The 21,925-nt window shown below is 41.9% G+C and overlaps 2 protein-coding genes and 1 long non-coding RNA gene across 4 annotated transcripts; 2 read left to right on the forward strand and 1 right to left on the reverse strand.

Moving 5' to 3' along the window:
• Positions 1-241: 241 nt before the first annotated feature.
• On the forward strand, positions 242-2,744 carry LOC147062825 (snaclec bothroinsularin subunit beta-like). The gene is made up of 7 exons (XM_085919596.1): positions 242-365; positions 459-521; positions 628-646; positions 773-858; positions 990-1,121; positions 1,242-1,344; positions 1,421-2,744. Exons 2-7 carry the CDS (start codon positions 459-461, stop codon positions 1,492-1,494), a joined length of 477 nt encoding a protein of 158 aa, XP_085775722.1. The 5' UTR covers positions 242-365; the 3' UTR covers positions 1,495-2,744.
• Positions 2,745-7,967: 5,223 nt separating this feature from the next.
• Positions 7,968-21,000, forward strand: LOC147062826 (neuronal membrane glycoprotein M6-b-like). Of its 2 annotated transcripts, XM_085931816.1 has the most exons (7): positions 7,968-8,181; positions 16,417-16,603; positions 16,687-16,846; positions 17,289-17,457; positions 17,881-17,954; positions 18,043-18,108; positions 18,485-21,000. In XM_085931816.1, the coding sequence occupies exons 1-7, from the start codon at positions 8,112-8,114 to the stop codon at positions 18,635-18,637; spliced, it is 879 nt and encodes a 292-aa protein (XP_085787942.1). In that variant the 5' UTR covers positions 7,968-8,111; the 3' UTR covers positions 18,638-21,000. The 2 variants fall into 2 exon arrangements, with proteins under 2 accessions (XP_085787942.1, XP_085787858.1); XM_085931732.1 differs by having other exon boundaries at positions 8,053-8,181; positions 16,417-16,846.
• LOC147062827 (uncharacterized) lies at positions 8,773-21,815 on the reverse strand. The gene is made up of 3 exons (XR_015068365.1): positions 21,783-21,815; positions 21,081-21,147; positions 8,773-10,979 (listed from the first exon to the last, which is right to left on the reverse strand). It is a non-coding gene; the product is annotated as an uncharacterized LOC147062827 (long non-coding RNA).
• Positions 21,816-21,925: the final 110 nt, after the last annotated feature.

Here is a 21,925-nt window from a genome sequence, read left to right on the forward strand (position 1 = left end):
GAAGCCCTTTGAGACATCAGGGCGATCTAAATCAATCTGACTTGACTGGTATGTAAAAAAGTCCCCTTCGATGATGTGTCATTTGTACATTTCACTCATCAAATCTGTAATTGCATGTTACGGTAATCAAGGCTACTTTCCGTGAGTACACAAGTTTTCTTGTAAAACCTGTTCAAATTAGATGCGACGCAACGGTGGAAACAAAAGCCCACTTGTTGAATTCTTCTGTGAGAATGAGGAAGAAATTGAAACGCCTGACAGGATGACAATGCCAATTATCACATCACACATTTCAAGACTGTCTAAACTATAAAAGCGGCAGCCAGACTCATCGTCAGTATCGAGCACCACTAACTACGATAAAGGTAAGGATGCCATTTTACAATCTTCTTTTTCAAATGAAATTTGACGTGACTTTATTTTTAACAAATATTGTGTTTTTTCTGTCAACGTTGCAGATGGCATTCACTCTTGGCTCATTGTTCCTCCTTTGCGGAATCAGCGGACTGCTGACTGGAGTCGTAAGTCCAAATCTTACCTACTGACAAATTGATGTACATATTCATTATGGTGTCATCATTTTTGTGATTTTAAAAGCATCATTTTTCTTTCCCATAATGGTTTTAGAGTACCACTCCTGTGAAAGGTTGGTAGCTCCACCTCAAAGACGCTTTCGCAAATACCTTTGGATCGTCAGCAATTGACATGAAGTTCAATTGACATCTTTCTTTTTTTTTTCTCTCTCCCAAAAAAAAAAATAATTGTGCTACAGCATATTACTGTCCAAAAGACTGGACGCTGTTGGAGACTTCCTGTTACATCTACCAAAAAGAGGTCAGAAGTTTTCCAGATGCCGAGGTATGGAAGACGTTTACATTTTTGTTTTCACAATTACAAGAATTGTTTTCTCATGACAGCAAACTTTGTTCCAAAGTCAAAATATCTTGAAATTCCATTTCTACTCTTTTTTTTTTTTTGTTCCTCATCAGAGCATCTGCAACATTCTTGGTGGGAATCTGGTCTCCATTCAGACTGCGCTGCAAAATGCGTTTGTTCTTGAACTAATTCGGGCGGGTGGTAACGACGAAGAAGCTTGGATAGGTTTCACCGATGCCGTTGCGGTAAAACATTCAAAAATCTGTTTCACTTGTGTTCTGTAGAGATTTGCCTCAAATCAAAGCGTCCTCCAATGTGAGTCTTTTCAAAGGAAAGATACATTCAAATTTGATTTTGTCTTCTAGGAAGGCGAGTTCATATGGACCGATGGCTCGGATAATTTCTTCAACAACTTTGAAACAGGAGCGCCCGATGACGACGGTGACTGTGCAATAATGGAAGAAGATGGTAAGTAACAACAACATTTGATGAGAAGAATTGAATGCAGTCATACTTACTTTTTTATTTGATTTGATTTTTACAGATGGAGAGTGGGCCGATGTCGATTGCACAGATGCCGCCCCGTACGTTTGCATCATGGACGCGTCTCATCGCTAAATTTCTTCGCCTAAAATGACTCGGCTTTAGTGTGGCCTTGTTATTTTTGTATTTCCTTTCAACTATTCTTCTCATCTTTTTTAATGTGTATTTGTCATTGTGGGAACTGTCAGCATCCAAATGTGTGTCTGTGTCTTTTTTTGGGGGGGAGTAACAAAAAACTCATTTATGGAGAGCTGGAAATCATATCAAAGTTTGGGATTACAATTTTTATGCCTTGGAGTTTCTATATTGATGTGCCTCCCTGCTTGGCACTCAGCATTAAGGGTTGGAATTGGGAGGACAAATTTCACCACACCCAGATTTGTGTGTGACGATGATCATAGGGACTTTAACTTAACTTTCCATTTTTATCTATTAGCTTTTCCCTTTACAGAATGATTGAAGGTGTTTTCCCCCCCACCCCACAATTATTTGGCGCCCCCTAGTGGCCAGGTTTCTTACCATTTCTCACATCACGTACCCCAGCCCCCGTTTTCCAAATATAGTCATCTTGTTGATGACATGTTACTCCCACCCAAAGCCACCTCCCCATCATACAACATGTGTCCTTCAACTTTAGGATTATTTTCCTGCCATTTCTTCGCGACCTCCCTCCAGGTGTGCATACAACTAAAATGGGTGAGTGGAAAAAAAAAAGTTCTTCTTTAAAAAAAAAAAAAGTTAACGCACAAGAAATCAGGTCATGTTTTGTGTCTCACTTTGTGTGTGTGCTGCATTTCACTTTGTCACCGTGCTGGCTGTTGTTGGGCTTTGCGTTCGTGTGCACGCTCGACGTAATGCGCCTTGCTTGACGATTGTGCATCTCTGTTAATCAGTTTAAAGGATTAAAGGGAAAAGAAACCCCACTCGGTCTGCTCGCTTTCACCGTTTCACTAAACCTGTATGTTTTTTTTTTCCCCCATAAACGCAGCTTGAAAAATGTAATCGCCAAAGTTTGTTCATCATCACTGAGTGCCACATGCGGGCAAACTAAGCTCCCTTCTTAAACTAGATTACAAAATGTGTCACATCCCACTAACTATGACTTTAAGGCAATTGAGAATATGACAGCCACAAGCTCTTTAAGAAGAATTATTTCAATTCATACGTTTGCCGACTTGATTTATTTTGTGAAGATGGAGAAGACGAGGTGTTTGTACACACCTCCATCCTCAGCTCCTTGTTTGTGTTGAGATGTTGATTGGATTTACATTGAATGATCTGCTTGCTTGGCTGTGGATTAAACGAGCTGTGCCTGTTTTAAAGCATACGGTGCAATTTTTATTGTCATCTGAGGACATTTTTTTTCTCCCACTACAACTGAGAAAAGCACAAGCTATGTCTTTGTTTGACTTTGGCAACATCTGGTTTCAATAATCCAGCCAGACCGTTTATGGCCTTCAGAAGTCAAGGATGGCCTGGAAGTAGCCAACGGGATTTATTGCAACCTCCAGGAGCTCCTTGAAATTTTTTGAAGATCATTATTTGGCCAGTATGTTCACCTATTTTCACAGTGTCACTATGGCTTTGATATATATATATATACCCTTTCTTGCATCGCCCACATTCTATCCTTTGACTCTTTGATCGACCCCCTTCGTGATTTTACCCTTTGTGCTCTTTGCAGCACGTGACTACCAGGGGCGTAGTGAGGAATTTTTTCGTGGGGTGACCTAGGTGACAACACCTCAGTGAGGGGTGGCCAAACATGCTTTCATCATTCTTTATCATAACATTTTAATATTAATATTTAATTAATTTATATTAATAACGGATAGGCTCCAACACACTCATTACCTTTGTGAGGATAATAAATGAATGGATATTAATATTATTAATATGAAACATAATATTTAAAATTTTTTAAATACTTACAAAACGAAATCTAGGAAAAAAACTACAACCAAAATTTACAGGACAAAAATACCCAGATGATCTAAATTCCACCCCCCGCTCACCCTGTAGCTCCGCCCCTGGTGACTACTACCACATCCTCTTTTGAGGATTGGCTGGGATATATCCCACTGGGTCAATGCATGGCTTATCCACGTCATGACAATGAGGCGCTCTAAAATGGTGAAGGGGGTGGGTTGTGATTGACCACAATCAGCAATGATTTTTGAAACATTAAGAAACAGCTCTCAGAATTATCTTTACTGGGTCATGGACGCTCGATTCTGAGCCAAGCTAATGTTTCCGTTTATTTGGTTTAAAATAATTGCAAAGCGATCTTTCCACTGGCCTCACCACTTTCCAAACATCCAACCCGCATCCTCAAAAGTTGCCGTGTTGCGTAGGCCGCTCATCTTTTTCTTGCCTCGCATGTGAGCAAATTTAAACTCAGCCCGACGGCTACTCCGCCGTGTCGGAATGAGTGGTCGTTGAGTGGACTTGTTGCCATGGCGACTCGGCAACGCACTCAACTCAAAGGCGGGCGTCAAATCACTCGTAGTCGCATGCGAGGAGTTGTGGAATCGGACAGCCTACGCAACCAGCAAACAAATATGAACGTGGATGACGCACAATCAGCATGCTTGCCTTTCTCTTCTCCTTGACAAAGGATTGATGAAGACCATCAAGATGTTCCGTCTTATTGTGACTCATTTAGTACCGTCGGCTGTTTTTAAAGCCTCCGTTTGAATGCCTGGATTTCTTTCAACAACGTCAATAAACGTCATTGGCAGCCAATGAGTTAAATACAGGAGCATCTGTGTAGGAGAGGTACAGTAGGTCACACATACCTACGTTAAATGACGTAAGCAAGGGTGCAAGCATACTGCACGTGTGTGTGTGTGTGTGTGTGTGTGTGTGTGTGTGTGTGTGTGTGTGTGTGTGCGCGAGAGAGTGAGATGGATGGTTGTGGGTGGGATGATGGCATAACAACATGTGGAGCAGACTGCAGACAAAATCTGGGCCAACGGGATTAATGGCTCGTCAGATAAATTGCGAGATGGAGAGATTGGTCCCATGACGGGGTGTGTGCGTGCGTGTGTGTGTACGTGTGTGTGCACGTGCGAGCGAAGTGTGTGCGCGTGGCGAATGAGTTAGTTGAAACACTAAGTCAGGTATAATCAGTTGTCATTCCAAATTCAAATTTTCCGCGGAGAGCATCAACGCCGACCGACGTTGTACGACGGGATGGTTATGAATGAGTTTGCTTCAATTCACACGGTGGTCTGCTCGTGCACCTTTTCGAATAAAAGATGACATCTTTAGATTGTGTGTGTCAGGGATGGATTATCCTATTCAGGGATGAGAGGGAAACGTCTCCTTGGCGACTGAAAATCGAGTGTGTGTGTGTGTGTGGGGGGGGGGGGGGGTCGAAACTGGGTCACGACCAACACGGCAGATTAAAAGCCCTGATCGCGATGTACACACTAAAACCACTGAACGCACACTCTCACATATACATGGAAGTTGAAAATTATTCATTCCCTAGACAAATCTTGGGTAAAAGTTAATTTCTATTATTTCACGCAGCCTTTAGCAGGAAATTACAGAGCAACAGACATGACAATTAAAATGGCGGCCATATTATTGGTATAATGTGTGCACAAATATAAAAAAAATTCACCAATAAATGCAACTTTGTGGCTTTTAGATATTTATAACCTGCACACAAAATGCTCATTTGTGCCCACAAAATAGATAGTTCCATCTACAAGTACGCAAAAGAATCGCTGCCTAAGTAAAATTCAGTTGTATTTAACTTTATTTTATTTCATGTTTTAAGAACTTTTATTTAGGTATTTTTTTTCTTTTATGTACATGCACAGTACATTTAAATTTAATCAATTTTTAAGAGCAGGTTTTTTTTAAATTACTATTTTTAAGCAAAGTGTTAATATTCAAATTGTACATACGCTAAGCATACTCAGTATTTTTTTATGGAGTCCCTGGTGCAAAAGTCTGAAGCTCCTTACGCCGTTTTTGAGATACGAGCCGGTAGCTGTGTGAGTTTGTATCAAATTTGCATCGACGGCTAAATTTCAATCTTGCAAATTTTCTCATACAACCGCAAACCACTTGAGCAGGTCAAAGTGAGCTCGACCTTTGCTCTGAGCTCTTAAGCTTCGCAGATGCAAGATGGCCTTAATTGTTATGTCGGGGAGGCAACCGAAAAGGTCAGCTTGACGCTTGAGGTGCTTGACAACATGGCTGTGGCACACAGCTTGCTGCAAGGCCTTCTCCAAGGCAGCCTTCCTTTTCCAGGATGGCTTACTTTCACATTCACGAGACGAATGGGCTTGTGCAGAGCTTGCCGACGCGCCCGTTTCCCCGCCGTCATCGGCGTCCCCTCGGGCCCGCCAAGGCAGAAGAAAGTGTGCTGTTGATAAGATTCCTTTCACTCAGCTTCTCTTTATCTCCCTTTTTTTTTTTTTTTTTTATTTGCTTTCTGGCTCCTGGCGTTGCAACTGACACGGCATCACTAGGAGGGTCCAACCACTGCGGATCACACTAGCAGTGTGGAGTGTCTCCATGGCAACAGCGGAGCACGTCTTTCCTGAGATCAGACGGCTTCTCTGTGAATGATGAGAGCACGGACTGTTGCGTTGTTTGCAAGCGCCACTTTTATTGGACTATCAAATCTGAAAACAGCTGCCCTGGTTTTCTTCCGCGTCCTTTCCGTGAACTCAAAGAGAGCTGCTGGTTGCTTTGAAATGTTCTCATTTCTGTAGCTCGTTAACGTGGGAAGAAAGCCGATCAGCAGAGTGTTCGCTTTAAACGGAGAGTTGCGCGGGTGAAACGAAAGTTTACTCACAGGCCTTTTGGAATCCAGTGATCACATCAAATGATTTACCGTGTGACGCAACATGCTAGGTAGCACTGGTGGGAGAAGGCAGAAAAGGTCCCCAACTAAAATCCAGCAGTGGCTGTTCTCTTTTATGCTAATTTCCGTTAGCCTAACTAGAGTGTTTCGCATTATGTTAGCATTACACGGTTGCGCGGGTGACCGAAGGTTTGCTCACTGGGCTTTTGGAATCCAGTGATCACATCAAATTTATTACCGTGTGACGCAACATGCTAGGTAGCACTGGTGGGAGAAGGCAGAAAATGTCTTGTTCCCTTTTATACTAATTTCCGTTAGCCTAACTAGAGCGTTTAGCATTATTTTAGCATGACACATATTGTGGTTTGATTATTTTGGTGTCTAAAAGGGGAAGTCAAGTCAAAGGTTTTCTTGAGAATTATTTGTTCTATATGCCTCCATTACTCTAAATACGACATTAGTATTAGTGAGAACCGGGTAACGGTAACCAACAGCAGGAAGAACTGTATCTGATCTTCTGGACACATTCTTAATCTGAGTCTGGGGATTATAGGAGGAAAAATATGAGATGAAATTCATCCCTCCAGATCAGGGCCTAGCAATGCCTGCATCTCACCTTGTTCTATATTTACAGTATTGGATGATGTATTAATCACTGGAGATTACTAACCCCAGCAGATATAATTACGCTTGCACACTGAGGGAATCGAATCCGTTCGGGCTCGCCGATAAAACCGCAACTGCAATGAGGCCTAATAGAAGCACGTAAATATTTGAGCGTTTGCTTAGAAGACGTTCAGTGAGAATAGATAAACACATTTCTTTGTTTATGCTCGCGGATCCGGTTTCAAGGTCGCTCACATGTCATTGTGAGCGATGACCCTCTTTGACTCGGCCACATATGGGCACGCAAGTGGGTGTTGCTTTCAGCCCCGTGGCTAAATGCAACCGCTAAATGTCATGTATGTCACGTGAGCCATTGTGGTGTCTGATACTTGTCAATGTTTTGAGGTATAAGGATAATTACTGGGGGCTCCCTGGACTTGTTGGCCTCAAAACGGGGACACTTGGGGGGGACTGAGCTAAAAACCGTAAGAGGATTCGGGACAGATGGTATCCCATTGTTTTGGGATATCTGTATTATTATTGGAAAATGGGGCGAATTATAGAATTATGGCCCACCCTCCACATCAGCATCCTTTCAGGTAAACAAAGTCGTCTCTCTTGAGTCAAGTGTTTACCACAGGATGATCTGATTGGTCAATTGTGACGTCAGTTCATCACAGTTCAACTAAAGCTCTTTCTATGCCCTAATTTATACTCCGCTGAAAGCACAAGATTTGCTCGTCTCACTTCCCTCCCTGATTTTTTTTTGTCTCAACTCACCAGATGGAGAGGGGGCAGGCAGTGATGCTCTGTGTGTGTGTGTGTGTGTGTGTTGTGTGTGTTTATGTGCGTTCACGCATGGCTACACATGAGTTTGCATATTTACAGCTCTTGCACATTTGGCTATCACGCTGTGCATAACCCCCCCACGCCCCCCCCCCCCCTTAAATTAAAGGATTGCATTGAATGAAAGGTGCAGAAAGGTGAGGAAATCTTTTAGAGACCACAATCCAACCTGACAAGCGAGTTTGCACGTGAAAGAGCGAGAGATTGTGCGCAAGCGTTAAGAAGCGCTGGGGGGAGGGGAGGGGTAAGAGAGCGAGCGAGAGAGAGAGAGAGAGACAGCCAGAGAGAGAGACAGAGGGAGACAGAGAGAGAGAGACGCGCGAGCATCAAGTCCCCACTCCACAATCCAGCAACCATCCTTATACTGTAAACCCCCCAGTGCCACTATAGGAGACCCTAACGCTCCATAATCATGGATGGAACAAAGCCGGCCATGGACTCCAACGCGGAGGAGACTCAAGACGAAGGACAGGAAAGCAAAGGTAGGCTTCATGCCCCTGCTGCTCTGAGCGCTTTTTTTTTTTTTTTTTGCGCCAACCTGAGTCGCGTTTATCCCGCATGTAATGGCTTCCCGCTGCAAACAATAGCGGCGCTACTATTTTCACCCCCCCCCCCCCCCTCCTCCTCCTCCTCCTCCTCCCCGGGGGAAAGCAAACCGAGGGGCTATCTTTCTCACCTAGCCCGTGGTGCAGATTTGATGTTATTGCGCGCCGTTAATGGAAGACATAGCGCTGCGCCCATGCGCGTGCACGACTGTCTTGACATTAGACACCTCCTCATCTTCATCATCTTCATCGTCCACCGGCATCGTTGTGAGGAAAGTATTGTTTTCGGGTTTTTGCTTCCCTGTGTGTCTACGGCAATGTGCATTCAAAGAGGCTGCAGAAGAAGCCGCGCACTTGACGCAGAGGCGCGCTCCGAGGGCATCTCGCACATTCAGGCTCCGTGTAAAAGCTTCCTTAAAAGGCGCGAAGCTGAATCACCATATAAATGACGTCAAACTGTTGCTGCGTGCGTGAACGTGTCACCGTGTCAGAGTCCGGTTTTATTTTCCGTCAATGAATCAATCACTGTCCAGTGCAAGACATTGTATTTTTAATAAGCAAAAAAAAAAAAAAATACATAAAAGAGAATGTGAAGCGACGAACTGATTTGTAAGTGTAATTACTTTGAATACGGTGTTACGTTGGACGTGCGGCCTTAAGGGGCGTGGCCTGGTTAGTCTATACGTACGAGCAAGTGGGCGTTAGCCGAGGCCTACAACTCCTTGTTCCCATTCTGTATTTCTCTTCCCTAATTGTTTTTCACTTCACTTGAGCATGACATTTGTAAAGCTATACTTAATTTCTGCCATCTAGTGGGAAAAAAAACATGAAAATGGTCTTCCTGTCACTACACGTCACTGGCATAGATGTGAAGAATCACTGTTGGTTTACTCTTCAGCCATTCAAGTTTTGACAGCCAGGATGTCCAAATCACGAGGCAAAAATGTATGACGACAATTTCTTATTTTTTTTTTTTACACCCGAGACACGCAAGGATGGTCTCTTCCCAGCTATGCTGATGTCAATTGAAGCTGAAGGGGGTGTCCCTCCATTCTGCTGGTTTAAAAAGCCATTACATCACTCCCTCCCGAGGCGTGCCGCCGCACGCACGGCTCTAGCCCAACATCAGTTGGGCGAGCCCGCTTGAAGACCCAAAGGGGGATGGTTGAGCACTAGGGTGGCCATGTTGACAATGAACAGTTAACCCAGTGAGTCCTTTCGCAGCCGGTTAAGGCGAGTGAACGTCAAGTGGCTCCAGGTGAAACGTTGCACAACTGAATCCGCCCACTCTGCAGCGCCAAAATAGATTGTAGGGTGGCCTGTTTGTGTAATCATTTGTGTGCGCACCTTTTGACATCTGGAATGCGACCATGAGCTTATAGCATCCAATAAGACGCTGAAGATTTACAGTGGGGGCCAAGAGAAGAGAGTGCCCGAGTAAGAAGCTTGAGTTGCCGGGAGGGAGCCAGCTGAATTGGCTCCAAATGGGAGTACGGGTTGCATGGTATGATGCTCAGTTACGGCTTAGGGTGGACGACCGTTATGATTTTTTTTTTTTTTTAGGCCGATAATAATTCCAATATTTGCTGGAATAAAATTTTGATAACCCACCTATGATCAAATATGTTTTTTTCTCATTAAAGATATGAACATTTGACTTACAAGACTGTCATGTATAGTATTTATTTAACTTTACGAAACAGAGAAAACTCAGGGGGAAAAAAAAAAATCATCTGACTTTCAGCCAGTTCTTAAATGGGACAAAAAGTAAAATGCAATATAAAAATCAACATACTAGCAAGGAGTATGGAGAAGATGTTCAGAGTGAAGGAGCATGAGTATGAGTTCCTGATGTCAGTTGTTTTTTTCAATGAAAAATAAAAATCTTTGTATGTTCTGAGCAGCCCAACTGGTTGAAACACTGTTCTGATTGATGTTTTTATTAATTAAACAGGCAAAATCCACCGGTTTTTAACCACCTTAAGGTGCAGCCATTTTGCCACATCCTGTCAAGTAATAAAAGACATCACTGTTAGCAGGTCTCAGGTCACAACCAATCACAGTTCACCGGTTTTCTGAACCTAAGCCGTGATTGGTTGTTGAGAGCTGTTAACTGTGATGTCATTTACAGTTGACAGCAAGTAGCAAAATGGCTGCCCCCCCCCCCACAGTTGGATTGCGTAATTCATATTCCACAAATGCAATATTAATCAGAATGCTGTGTTTCGCCAAGAATTTATGAAATGTGACCACCAGGAAGAGGATAAGATTAACTTTGGGACTGGCGGAATAGGGGAGAAGGGCAGCGAAGGAAAAGGTCAACGTTGGTTTGACGGCCATCTGTCAGGTGCTGACATTTGCTTCGGGTTTGTGATTCATCCCTTCACACTTCATTCTGATATTTGAACTTTGTCCTCCGCCATGACAAATTAAATAGAGAGTCGACCACGCTTAAGATTTCGACTGCTAGATTTAGTTTAAAAAATTTGGGGATTTTTTTTTTTTTTTTTTTTAACACAACTTTGAATCCGTTCTTTGCTTGATACGGTGATCACAAAACACTTTTACACGTTTTTATCCATCTTAAGGGGCAAAGAGGTGATAAATGTACCTGCCGATCAGAAAGGCCACTAACTCCGTGTTGCTGTTCTGAATCCTCTCAGGTGTCGGAGGTCCCTTTCTCCAAGCACCATGCCAAGATTTTTTTTTCCTCTCCTGACCGATATGTGGGGGTGCTGTGAAAAAAATACACATTTCCATTACATTATTGTCATTATGTTTCTTTTTTTAGAGGTTCTCTTTTTTTTTCAGCTCAAGCATACTTGATATCAATGAACTTTAAATTGAATTGGGTCAAAGAACAGTTGAGAAAATAGTTAAACCTTATAAAAGTGATCACACAAATGACAACAGAAACATTTTAAGAATAATTGGGGTCACATAAATTTTGGACGGGGCAATTGCATTCACTTCCTGCCGGTGTAGCGCCGTGGCTATTTTGTTCTGCTACTGGAAAAAGTTCTCATTATTTTATTCTATCTCCCGATTTTATTGTTTTATTACTATATTGTTTTATTTTACTCTATGTAAGGTGACAGTGTCAAGACAGGTGCCGTAAAATGAAACATTATTTTTAACTACTATTAAATTTTTAAAGAAAATCCATCAAATTTCTCTGGAAAGACCTCGTTCTCCAAGATATTTACACGCTAGCAACCTTCACCTACTGTATCCTCCCCCTGAGCCCGGAGCTACGTGTGAGGTCATGGAAGCACGTGGAAAGCCGTCACACAAGCAAAGGGTCGGCTCAGGCTCGTGGGTTCCTCATTTGCCCAAAGCGTGCTGTCAGCCTCCATCTGGAGATGTGCGCGTCTGTGTATGAGCGTTACGCTTTCATTTATTTACGTTCCAATGACCAAGGGATGGTTAAAAGGGGGAAAGGTTCTATTTTTACATGCCTTCAGTGTGTGGCACCGCATTGTGCTCACATTCGCCTCATTTATCTGCCGTGTAGTACGATTTGGCCAGATTTGAATCTGCCTCCACGTGGACATAATGGATAGCAGTAATATTGGGCTCTGCTTGGTGCCAGTGTGCAGTGAGATATGAATAGCAGTGTGACAGGTTGGCACAGCGGGCCCATGTTCTCCAGTGACGTCAGCCTTATCTGGCCTTCCTCCATTCCGAATCCCCCTCCTCAGCGGCGTCCGACGGCGTTTATTGTTGGTCATTAATTAGCCAGCTTTTGTGGAAATTCATATGGTTCACACATTCCGCAATTCTGTGAGGATTGCAGAAAGTGAATTTCCCTCGCAACTTCTTCAACATCTCGGAGAGAGCGTGACATCATCCCAAGTTGGTTGCGTAATTTCCGATCCACTCGCTTGGTTGGCGCAGCGAATGCAACTTGTGGCCAGAGGGGCCATTTTGAATTTTGGTGGAGGAAGACGAAAGCTAATATCGTCCACTCCGCTTGAGCCTACCCGACGGCATGATTTTTCAAAGAGGAGACCAAAAGACACGAATGGCGATATCACGTGTTTACACGCAATGCTGCACACTATAAGCGAGAATAAAACGCTTCTTGAATATACTTCTTTAAATACGCATGATTGAGTGAATGGAAAAAAAAAAAGAAAGAGAAAGAGAGAGCAAACAAGAGAGAACTATGTACCATTGAACAGCGTTTGTGACAAGTTGCCATGGCAACTAATTACCAGCCCCAAGGGAAAGAGGTGCTCTTCTTACACAGAGCTTGTAGAACCAGTTGGACACCAAGTTATATTGTACATTACAACAAATTTGCTGTTAGCCAAAACATCCTTCCACCCATTTTCTACAATGTCAACCAAACAATTGATCAAAATAGAGGCTTCAAGCTTTTCAAGGTTCATTTTGAAGTTAGCTGTCAAACTAAACATAATAGAAGAATTACAAGTTGTGAATTTACAACAGAGATCGCGTAGCTTTCATTCCGCTAGCTTAATGCTAAGACACAATGTCAAACACATGCATATAACCTTTTACAAAGCTGATATTTGAACACAACTAAGGCAGTTATTCATTTAAAAATTCATTAGAAGCGTACACAGTCATATATTCTTTATCACGTGCGAAGAGCTGAGACATTTTCACTGATGAGAGAGCCGTATCATTCAAAATGGTCGCCCGTGTTTAGATGGTCTATGTATCTGTGATTTTCACAATTTTTTCAGCAATATTACAATTGAATCGTAACAATTTCGGTCGATATACCCGTGATAGAAAATGTCGAATTCTTGTTCTTTCACTTCTGGGATAAGGCTAACCCTTAGCCATCCCTCCCTCCCTGATGTTACGAAGAACACCGAGACGATATACGACGCAGTGACCTGACACCGGCGTGGTAACATATTGTCAGAGCCAGCAAGTCACTGTAAATGCAGCGTGAGCTGGCGCTCATATTTCAGACGCCGCGAGCAGAGGCAGGGCAGCTAGCGTGGTGTCAGGAAGCAGCGAGGTGTAACGCAGGAGCAACGGACTGACCTCAGAGTGTCACCTCAATTCACTTCTAATGAATAGTCCATTGATTTCCATTAGGCCCGGCCACGCCGGCCTGTCTCTTTCCTATTAGCGAGCTTTTAAAACCACTTTCGTGCCTGGACCTGATAGCGCGAGTGTGTTTAAAAGAACCGATGGAGTTTTTGCTCTAAGGCCTTTGGGGGCAGGGAGACGAAGCATCTTAGCACAAGTTAAAAGTTGCCATTTGTTTTCGAGTGATTTTTGAAAGTAGTTTTTGAAAGAGATTAGGCCGACTCAAAAAAGGAACTATCCCAACGTGCGGTTCTATTTTCTTGACATACAGACTTGCTCGGGCTCGTTCCATTCGTGAGAGAGTTGTTTTTAGTTGGAGCCATTCAACCTTTTTCACTCCACCTTCTCATCAGCCCACTTCTTCATTAACATTAATGGGATTGAGATCTATTATGCAACAAACTTTTTCCCCCGTTATGCAATGCAGAATCTTCATCACGAGCAGCATACTTTGGAGTGGAGCGTCTTAACGCTCAGATTTAATCTAGCACCGAATGATGGGGTTTATCGCATATGTTGGCCATCACCCCAGCATCCTAAGCACCATGACATTAGAAAAAAAAAAAGTTCCAGCTGAAGTCATAAAGTTAAGCAGGCGCCAGCCAATCACAGCGTCAAGGCTGGAAATATTTTTCTTCCTTGGCAGAGCACTCGATTCTGGTGTTAAACACGCTAGCTGTGCTGATCTTATGTTAGCTTAGCAACTAGCTTGGCTTCGCCATCTTTTCTCATCTGTTTGTGACAAATGTTAGCAACGTAGCTTATTCACTAGCAAGGAGTTGATCATTATTGACTTCGAAGCGACTCCGCAACGTGTGTAGGTCTAAAAGTAGGCTGGGTAAGGTGGTTTGCTAGCTAACCGCCGCGTCATAACTAGCATAGAAATTCTCTCAACCCCCCCAACTATCGGCAGTAGATTACGTGAGCCCAGCAAATCATTTTTGAGCATTTTTTTCTGTGATTCTTCTTCGATTTTCATTTAGTGACTGTCTTAGCAGTTGATTCTCGATTTAGCCATTTTGCTACTCTATCTGTCGCTGGCATAGACGGATGGACAAAAATTTGTTGTCGTAAATACATCATTCTGAGATTCATTATTTCCCCATGAATAATTCATATAGTAAACCTCGTGCATATCCAAATCAGGATTGGTTTGCCCAATAGGCTCGATGAAGTGAAGTCAAGGCAAAAAAATCAATTTGCTCTTTTAAAGCCATCAATAACGTCCCACGGGAGAGTAAAACGGCCTGCTCTGCCGGGTCGATAGAAAACTCTCAAAGGAGAGTTTTCAGTTAAAAATCAAATCAAGGCCTTTCTGTGGTTTTGCAGCATGTCCGTTGATTAGAGGTGTGCCGCAAACTAATCTCTGCCTAAGATGATGGATGGCAATGTGTGCACGAGGAATTTTAATTGCGTGGATGACCTGTCATTAGCCGTTTGTGAGGCAACGCGATGGGATCCGTGATAAAAGCCGACAGGGGGCTTTTAGTTTCGGTTCGTGTTGAGTGTGAAAGTGAATCTCGTGCTCTCACTGGATTATCTGTCATGGATCATCAAGCGAGTGTTTCTCTTTGGAGGTGTCACACTTCCTGAGCAGAGAACATCTCATTTCTGACGTGGTGCAGGTGCATATTGTCTCGTATATTTTCAAAGACTGCCTGTGTTCGCATGCGCTCATGAGAAGGGTCCGACCGATATCGGTTTATTTATTTATTTATCGAGGGCAATTCCAATATTTGGCAGAATAAAATTCCCATGATCGATTAATCGGTCAATGAATTTGGAAAAAATACATAGTGAACAAAATTTAGAAAAAGATTCTGGTCTTTAATTTCTAAGACAGATTTGAATTACAGTCAAAACATTTGACTGTTTTTCAAAACTTAATTTTTACAAGCTATACAGTTTGAAAAAAGCTGATTTTTTTTGTTTAATGGTCTTATGGCGCAAAGAATAAAATATTTTTTGCAGATTATAAAACATCTTATATGGACCAATTAATCTCATTTGTTTTTTCCTTGGATGCCGAAATTCAGCAAACTCTCAAAACCTGCAAAAAAACTAATGATGCCAAATGGAGCAGGTCGCCATAGAAACAGCACAAAAGACATTTTTCTTTCATCCTATCTTTCCTGCCTGACAAAACTTCCGGCTTTGTTGGCGAATCTATTTTTAACAAGTTATGTAAGAGTAACCCCCCCTTCTTTGTTGCTCTTGATTCTTTTGACTGTTGATGTTCACACACGGAGGAAACTGCGTGATGATTGTGGAGCATTTCAGAAGGAGAACACTCAACGCTGCCCTAGAAAAACAGCTCCTCTGCTTTACAATTATTTATTTATCACTGGGAAATGACTTATTCATACCATCTGGTCGTAAGGGGAGGAAAAAAGATGGAGATGTTTCTTCTATGACAAAAGGGGAGGGGGGGGAGAGGTGAGCGTGGTTGTACATGGATTGCCGCTAGCATTAAATCTGAAGAAAAAGATTCATCCGTTTCAGCGGCCTGCAGTGATATTAGTTGTCTTTAAAGAGGATAAGCAATACACTTGTACGTTACATTATCTGTCTATCTGTGTTGCTGCGCTATTTGTGTTCAACTGTCACTAAAGACATTTGCCGCAAAGTTGCTATTTGTTAACCTGTCTCTGGGATTTGCCATTATGTCTTAGCATTAAGATAGCAGACTTGAAATGTTTACACCATGCTTATTTTGACATTGTACTAGACTATTACTCGTGTTAAAATACATTTTTGAATTTTTATTTTGTTTAGATTGTTCTAAACATGTTCTACCCCATGTTTTCCTGCAGAATTATTTATTGTGGAATATTTGTCTCAGCGCAGGAAGACTAGGAAAGTAAAACAAAAAAACATAACCATTGCTCAATGCCAACTGTGCTTGCTTTTTACGTTGACAATGACAAACATCTCGAATCTTAACAAAACTATGCGGTTCTTTTAAATGCGTAATTTGATAAATCGTTGTGCAATTTGACAGTAAACAAGTTACGAGCAAAAAAAAAATTAGAAATAAAAATCGGTTGTGAGGATTCCAACCCATCCAACCACATCTCATTTCACTACTGCCTCCTACAGGATGCTTCGAGTGCTGCATCAAATGTCTGGGTGGGGTGCCCTACGCCTCCCTGGTGGCCACCATCCTCTGCTTCTCCGGCGTGGCCCTTTTCTGCGGCTGCGGCCACGTAGCCCTGACCGGCACCCTGACTATGTTGGAGAACCACTTCTCCAGGATCAGCAGCGACCACGCCACCCTTACCACGGTGTAAGTTGCAGCCCTTCCTCAGCATTTGAAAGAAATCAACCTTTGCTCTACTTGAAGCCTTTCTTATGTTTCCATGTGTCCAGCATTCAGATCTTTCAGTACATCATCTACGGCATTGCCTCGTTCTTCTTTGTCTACGCTATTGTCCTGCTGGCTGAGGGCTTCTACACCACTAGCGCCATCAAGAAGGAGCTGCAGAGTGACTTCAAGACCACCGTGTGCGGACGTTGCATCACCGCCTTTGTACGTCTCACACTCAAAGTGTGGATAGATATTCACTTGTGCACACTCGAGCCCTTGGGGGGGGATACAATCGGGACTGTTTGTTCTTTGGAGCTTGATTACTCTGATTGCTGCAGATGTCCAATTTGTTAGCCCACTGAGCGGTAAACAATTGTGAGTGTTGTTGTTGCGTTCACGTCAGAGTTTACCGGGGTTCGTTCAAGGTGGCAAATGTTCACTATTTATAGCAGCTGGATCACCTGTACTGTCAATTGGATTATATTGAATCTATTCTGAGTATTTATTCGCCTCACAGAGACAGCTAGCTTGATCACAATAGCGGTAGCATTTTCTGCCCTCTTGAGAGCAAGCCAAGTTGGACTAGCAAATCACATATGTAGCAATCTGCACATTTTAAAATAACTTCATGAACCATGAAAACGAATTTCTCTGGTCTTTACAGTTCATGTTCCTGACCTACATCCTCGCCCTAGCCTTCCTCACCATCTTTGGCTTCACGGCCATCCCGGTGTTCCTCTTTTTCAACATGTGGAACACCTGTGCCGCTATGAAGTCCCCGGACTCCAACATTACCTCGCCCGACTCCATCTGTGTGGATGTCAGGCAGTATGGTAAGTGGCACCAACACCATTTCGTATACATAACACTAACAACACATTTGGTAATAATTACACTACAACTGTGAAGCCTGAATTAACTGAAATGAATACATTAAGATAATTAAATTCGGATGGGTGGATGGATGGAAACAGTTTCAGCTTGCTTTCAATAGGTATGAAAAATACATTGTGATTATGGAAATCCTGCCTGGATTTAGTTGCAAATCCACTCCGGCTTTATCCCGCTGTGTGTTTTGAAGGCCCAGTGTACTGTATGTGACCTGCACAGCTGGCTCGCCTCCCAAACAGGACAAGGATCACATAGGCAACCATGCTCTTCAATGGCTGCATAATTAGATTCCCACTTGATTTCAATCGGCCTATTCGCAAATAAAAGAAAACACAAGTGCCTGACTCAAGGTTTTGATCCCACAGGTATCATTCCCTGGAACGCAACACCGGGAAAAGCTTGTGGTGCCACCCTGGGAGACATCTGTAACACTAGTGAGGTGAGACATTGTCAAGCGGGACACTTCTCATTTGGATCTCTCTTGTTTTTTTTATCTCCACTAACCTGAAATTTGTTCTGGGTTGTAGTTCTACCTGTCCTACCACCTCTACATTGTGGCATTTGCCGGTGCTGGAGCGACTGTTATAGCACTGGTGAGCCTCTCTTGGTCTCTTAATATGCACGTTGCCATGGCGCAATCATCTGTTTCCATAGCGACCCTCTCGCTCAGAGCGTAAAGCCACGGGATAAAATACACCCCCAGCTGGCCACCTCTGTGTACGCAAAAGGGTCACTGTTTCTGTTTTGAGCTCAGATGAGGGCACGTTTGATTCCTTAACATTCAAAGCCATGCTTCCTACAGAACATTCTTTGGAGTAAAAGCTATAATTGGCCAGTGTTGACCCAGTTATTTCAATTGATCACAAAGAGGTTTGTGAACCAGAACTGAGGGCCAGTTCATATTGCATTGAATTCAATTGGGTTCAAATCCTAAACACACCACGCTAAAATGTTCTTGTCTTTCCACAGATTCACTACTTGATGATCTTGTCAGCCAATTGGGCTTATCTGAAGAGCGTCGTTTCCACGCACGACTACCAAGACATCAAGACTAAGGACGACCAAGACCTGGAGGCAGAGGCGCGCTCTAAGGAGGGCCAGAACTCGTCCTCCTACTCATAAGGATGAGCCACTCCCTCTTCATAGAGCATCGCCCATTTCCTGCCATACTTAGTACCCATCTGGCTCCTTCATAAAAAAATGTTTTCGAAAATTCAAAACCCAGAAAAAACCCAACAAAAAAAAAAAACCTAGTCATAGTCAAGAGTCCCGCCATCTCCTGAGTCTCTCTGCTCTTCCCTTCCGCCATGTTGGATAGAGTGGGCGTGTTTTACCACCAGAAGGGAACGGGATTGAGGGTCAGGAGGAAGGGCAGCCCCCACACCCAAAAAAATAAATAATAATAAAAAAATCGGCTTCTGAATGGGAGAGCTGGTCCATCAGGCTGGAGCTCACCCGGCTGTCGGGCCGCGGCTCGTCCGAGTGGGCCGGATGGCGTCCTTGCCCACCCCTGAGCCAGCGCAGCCTCTCGATGCACAGCCCCCCAGTCGACTAAATAAACATTGTTGACTGTGGGCGCCCGCCACGCGGAAGTCAGACAGCAACAACGTCCTCTCTTTTTTTGATGTTTTATATGCATATATATACATATATATATGAATATATTGTGTGAATGTGTGCGAATGTTGTCGTTTTTTAATACCTTCGAAAAATGCCAGGTACTTTTAAGATCATTATGTTTTTGGTGTTTTCTTCTTTTTTTTTTCTCACTTTACTTCTACACATTATTGACTATTGTTGATGCTCAAAATATTGTTACAGTAAAAACTGAAAAAAAAAAAATATACAGACTATCCCTTAGCAAGTCAAGTAATTTTAAGGCATGATTTGGCATATTGGAAAATGCTTACCTCAGTTTCAGTTTAACGACTAAAGATTTTAATAATCATTCAGACCAAAGTTAAAGGTAGAAATTGCCTAAAAATTATTTTTGTTCCACCTCGTGTTTCAAGATTTTGGCGATTCCTGTCTTGAAACGGTCTTCAGCAGATTTTCCCAACCAGGCACAAATTTTAAATTAGAAAGCCAAAAAAAAATTCCTTTTCAAAAATGAAAATTAAAGTTAATCATAGATTTTCTGTCATTTAGTGGGGGGGGGGAAACAATTAAATGTTCTGCTTGTAATTATAAAATACTGGCATACATAGATAAACAAAGGTTGGGAATCACTGATCTAAAACCCTTGCTTAAAAAAAAAAGAAAAAACACATATTTTACTTCCTTTCAAGAAAAAATCCCGATTGTAAATACTCGAACCACCCCAAAAGATTTAAATTGACTCAACAAGAACGCAATCAGTGTTTGTCCATGTTATTTATTTATTTCCAAACATGTATTTTCCTTTTGTGTGTTTAGCACTCCAATGCTAGCTCTGCATTTGATATTAAAACTGTAATATTACATCTTCGATAATTTTGTTGTGTGAGGGACACAGTGCAGTCATGACACAATGGATTGAGCTTCTTGTGATAGAAACATTGAAAATGTGAAAGGATTCATTTAATCGCTTTTGAGTTTTAGGCAACTGATTTCTTCTCGTTATTCTGTATTGATTATATATCTAATTTGGATTTTATTTGTAATGTTTTTGATGACCAGCCAAAAGAGTGACTCGTCAGTGCCACCGAGTGTTTTTTTGTTTTTGTTTTTTTTTAAGCCTCTCAGATGAGCCACAGACTGTTTCTGGATGTTTACACACTGAACAAAACAAGTCAGGAATTTTCATACATTCATTTTATAATCTGATATTGTTTCGTAATCATAAACTATACTGTATAATTGATCACTACTTAGTCAACCCTAAAAAAAAAAAAAAGGAAAAATACTATTTGATGAAATGAAGCATGTCAGTATTGTCCAAGTGTGCAGCTGTCTATTCTGTATTTAAAAAAAAAAAAAAAGGACTTTATTGCCATGTGTGCTATGTTTGATAAATATATCTCCTCTGCCGCCAGGTGGATGTAAAGTCAAATTTAAATTTCCTATCAGAGAATTCATGTCAGGGTGTTGTAGTTTCCTTATTATTTGCATGAAGGAGACATGACTGTGTCTTTGCAGTTTTTTCAGGTGATGTGTAGTAAATTGTATGACAACTTTGGTAGGCGGTGTTTTCACCCACTTCCTCTACCCCCTGCCCATTTTCTAAAAAAACAGAACAAAACAAGAAAAAAAAAATATCCATTGTACTTTGATGGCAATGTAGTCTATGTAGGTGTTTCCTTATGCTTTTTATTTTAAGTTGGGAATAGTTTTATGACTGCTATACAGTGATGATTTTTGTAACCTTCTCTAGTAAAACCGGTATTTTTATTATCGTGTCACTGCTGTCTCATGCCTCTTTCTTGACTTTCCTTTAATATGCTTTCAAATTAATGTGTCATGCTAATTTGAAATTTAATCACAGCCTTGCATTAAATCTAAACAAAACGGGACATGAAATCACATGACTTCTTTTCATCTGCATCCATACAGTTTTTTTTTTTGTTTTTTTTTTTTGACAGCTTACCTGACAAATGAATAGACGTGATGGTCATGGGTACCCTCAAATAAACCCTGGACTGGTGGCCTGTCAACTTTAGAGCACATATGGACAAGCATTTACATTACAGATTTGAGTAGAATTTGATTTAATTGTCATTCAAGACACACCCTTCAATTAATATTTAAATATGTTTAAAAGGAAGCTCAACTTTTGTAGTCAACTTTATAATAGTTATAAATCACAAAGTCAAGTTTTTAATTCTGTAATTTATATTACTTATTTAATGTATTTTTAAGGCAGTGTATTTTGCATTAGCATTAAGCTAGTGCGGTATTAGCATTAAGCTAGTTCACGCTTCTTTGCTTGTTTTACAAACACAAGGTCTATATTGACAATAAACAAAGTGCCATGGCAGAGCTTAAACTTTTTTTGATAATTCTTCACAATTGCTTTTTGTGAAGTGACTCGTATTCAACATTGTAAACGGACCATTTTGTCTTCTGTGAAGCGATCATGCATGTTGTTTGTATTTTGAGGGTAAACATGAAAACCTGTAAGAGGGAGGCCAAACAAATACTTTAAAAGTCATGAGCAAAAATCACAAGAAGTAGAGGCCCATGATCACTTGAAAATCTGAAAATTGTGGAACGAAAAATATCGTGATTTTGGAGAAGAGAAACAGTTAGAGATTCAAAATCCAGCCACTGAGTAACATTAAGAACTCACCTTCCTTGCAAATGAAATAACCTGAGCACGAAGAAGAAGCCAAGTACGTGCGTGACGTCACTTATGCCAGTTGTGATGTGACTCGAGCGCCGACTGATGGACATTTTGAAGTATTACTACTCTATTTACGGCACCGTTTATTG

This window comes from Syngnathus leptorhynchus, chromosome 1, assembly GCF_054491065.1.
Source record: "Syngnathus leptorhynchus isolate UIUO chromosome 1, UIUO_Slep, whole genome shotgun sequence".
Taxonomy (NCBI): Eukaryota; Metazoa; Chordata; class Actinopteri; order Syngnathiformes; family Syngnathidae; genus Syngnathus; species Syngnathus leptorhynchus.

Coding starts and splice junctions, on each gene's coding strand:
- LOC147062825 (XM_085919596.1), top strand. CDS start 459: ATGGCATTCACTCTTGGCTCATTGTTCCTCCTTTGCGGAATCAGCGGA. Junction 859..989: donor GAAGTTTTCCAGATGCCGAG/GTATGGAAGACG, acceptor GTTCCTCATCAG/AGCATCTGCAACATTCTTGG. Junction 1,345..1,420: donor TGCAATAATGGAAGAAGATG/GTAAGTAACAAC, acceptor TGATTTTTACAG/ATGGAGAGTGGGCCGATGTC.
- LOC147062826 (XM_085931732.1), top strand. CDS start 16,418: ATGCTTCGAGTGCTGCATCAAATGTCTGGGTGGGGTGCCCTACGCCTC. Junction 16,847..17,288: donor GACGTTGCATCACCGCCTTT/GTACGTCTCACA, acceptor TGGTCTTTACAG/TTCATGTTCCTGACCTACAT. Junction 17,955..18,042: donor ACATCTGTAACACTAGTGAG/GTGAGACATTGT, acceptor TCTGGGTTGTAG/TTCTACCTGTCCTACCACCT.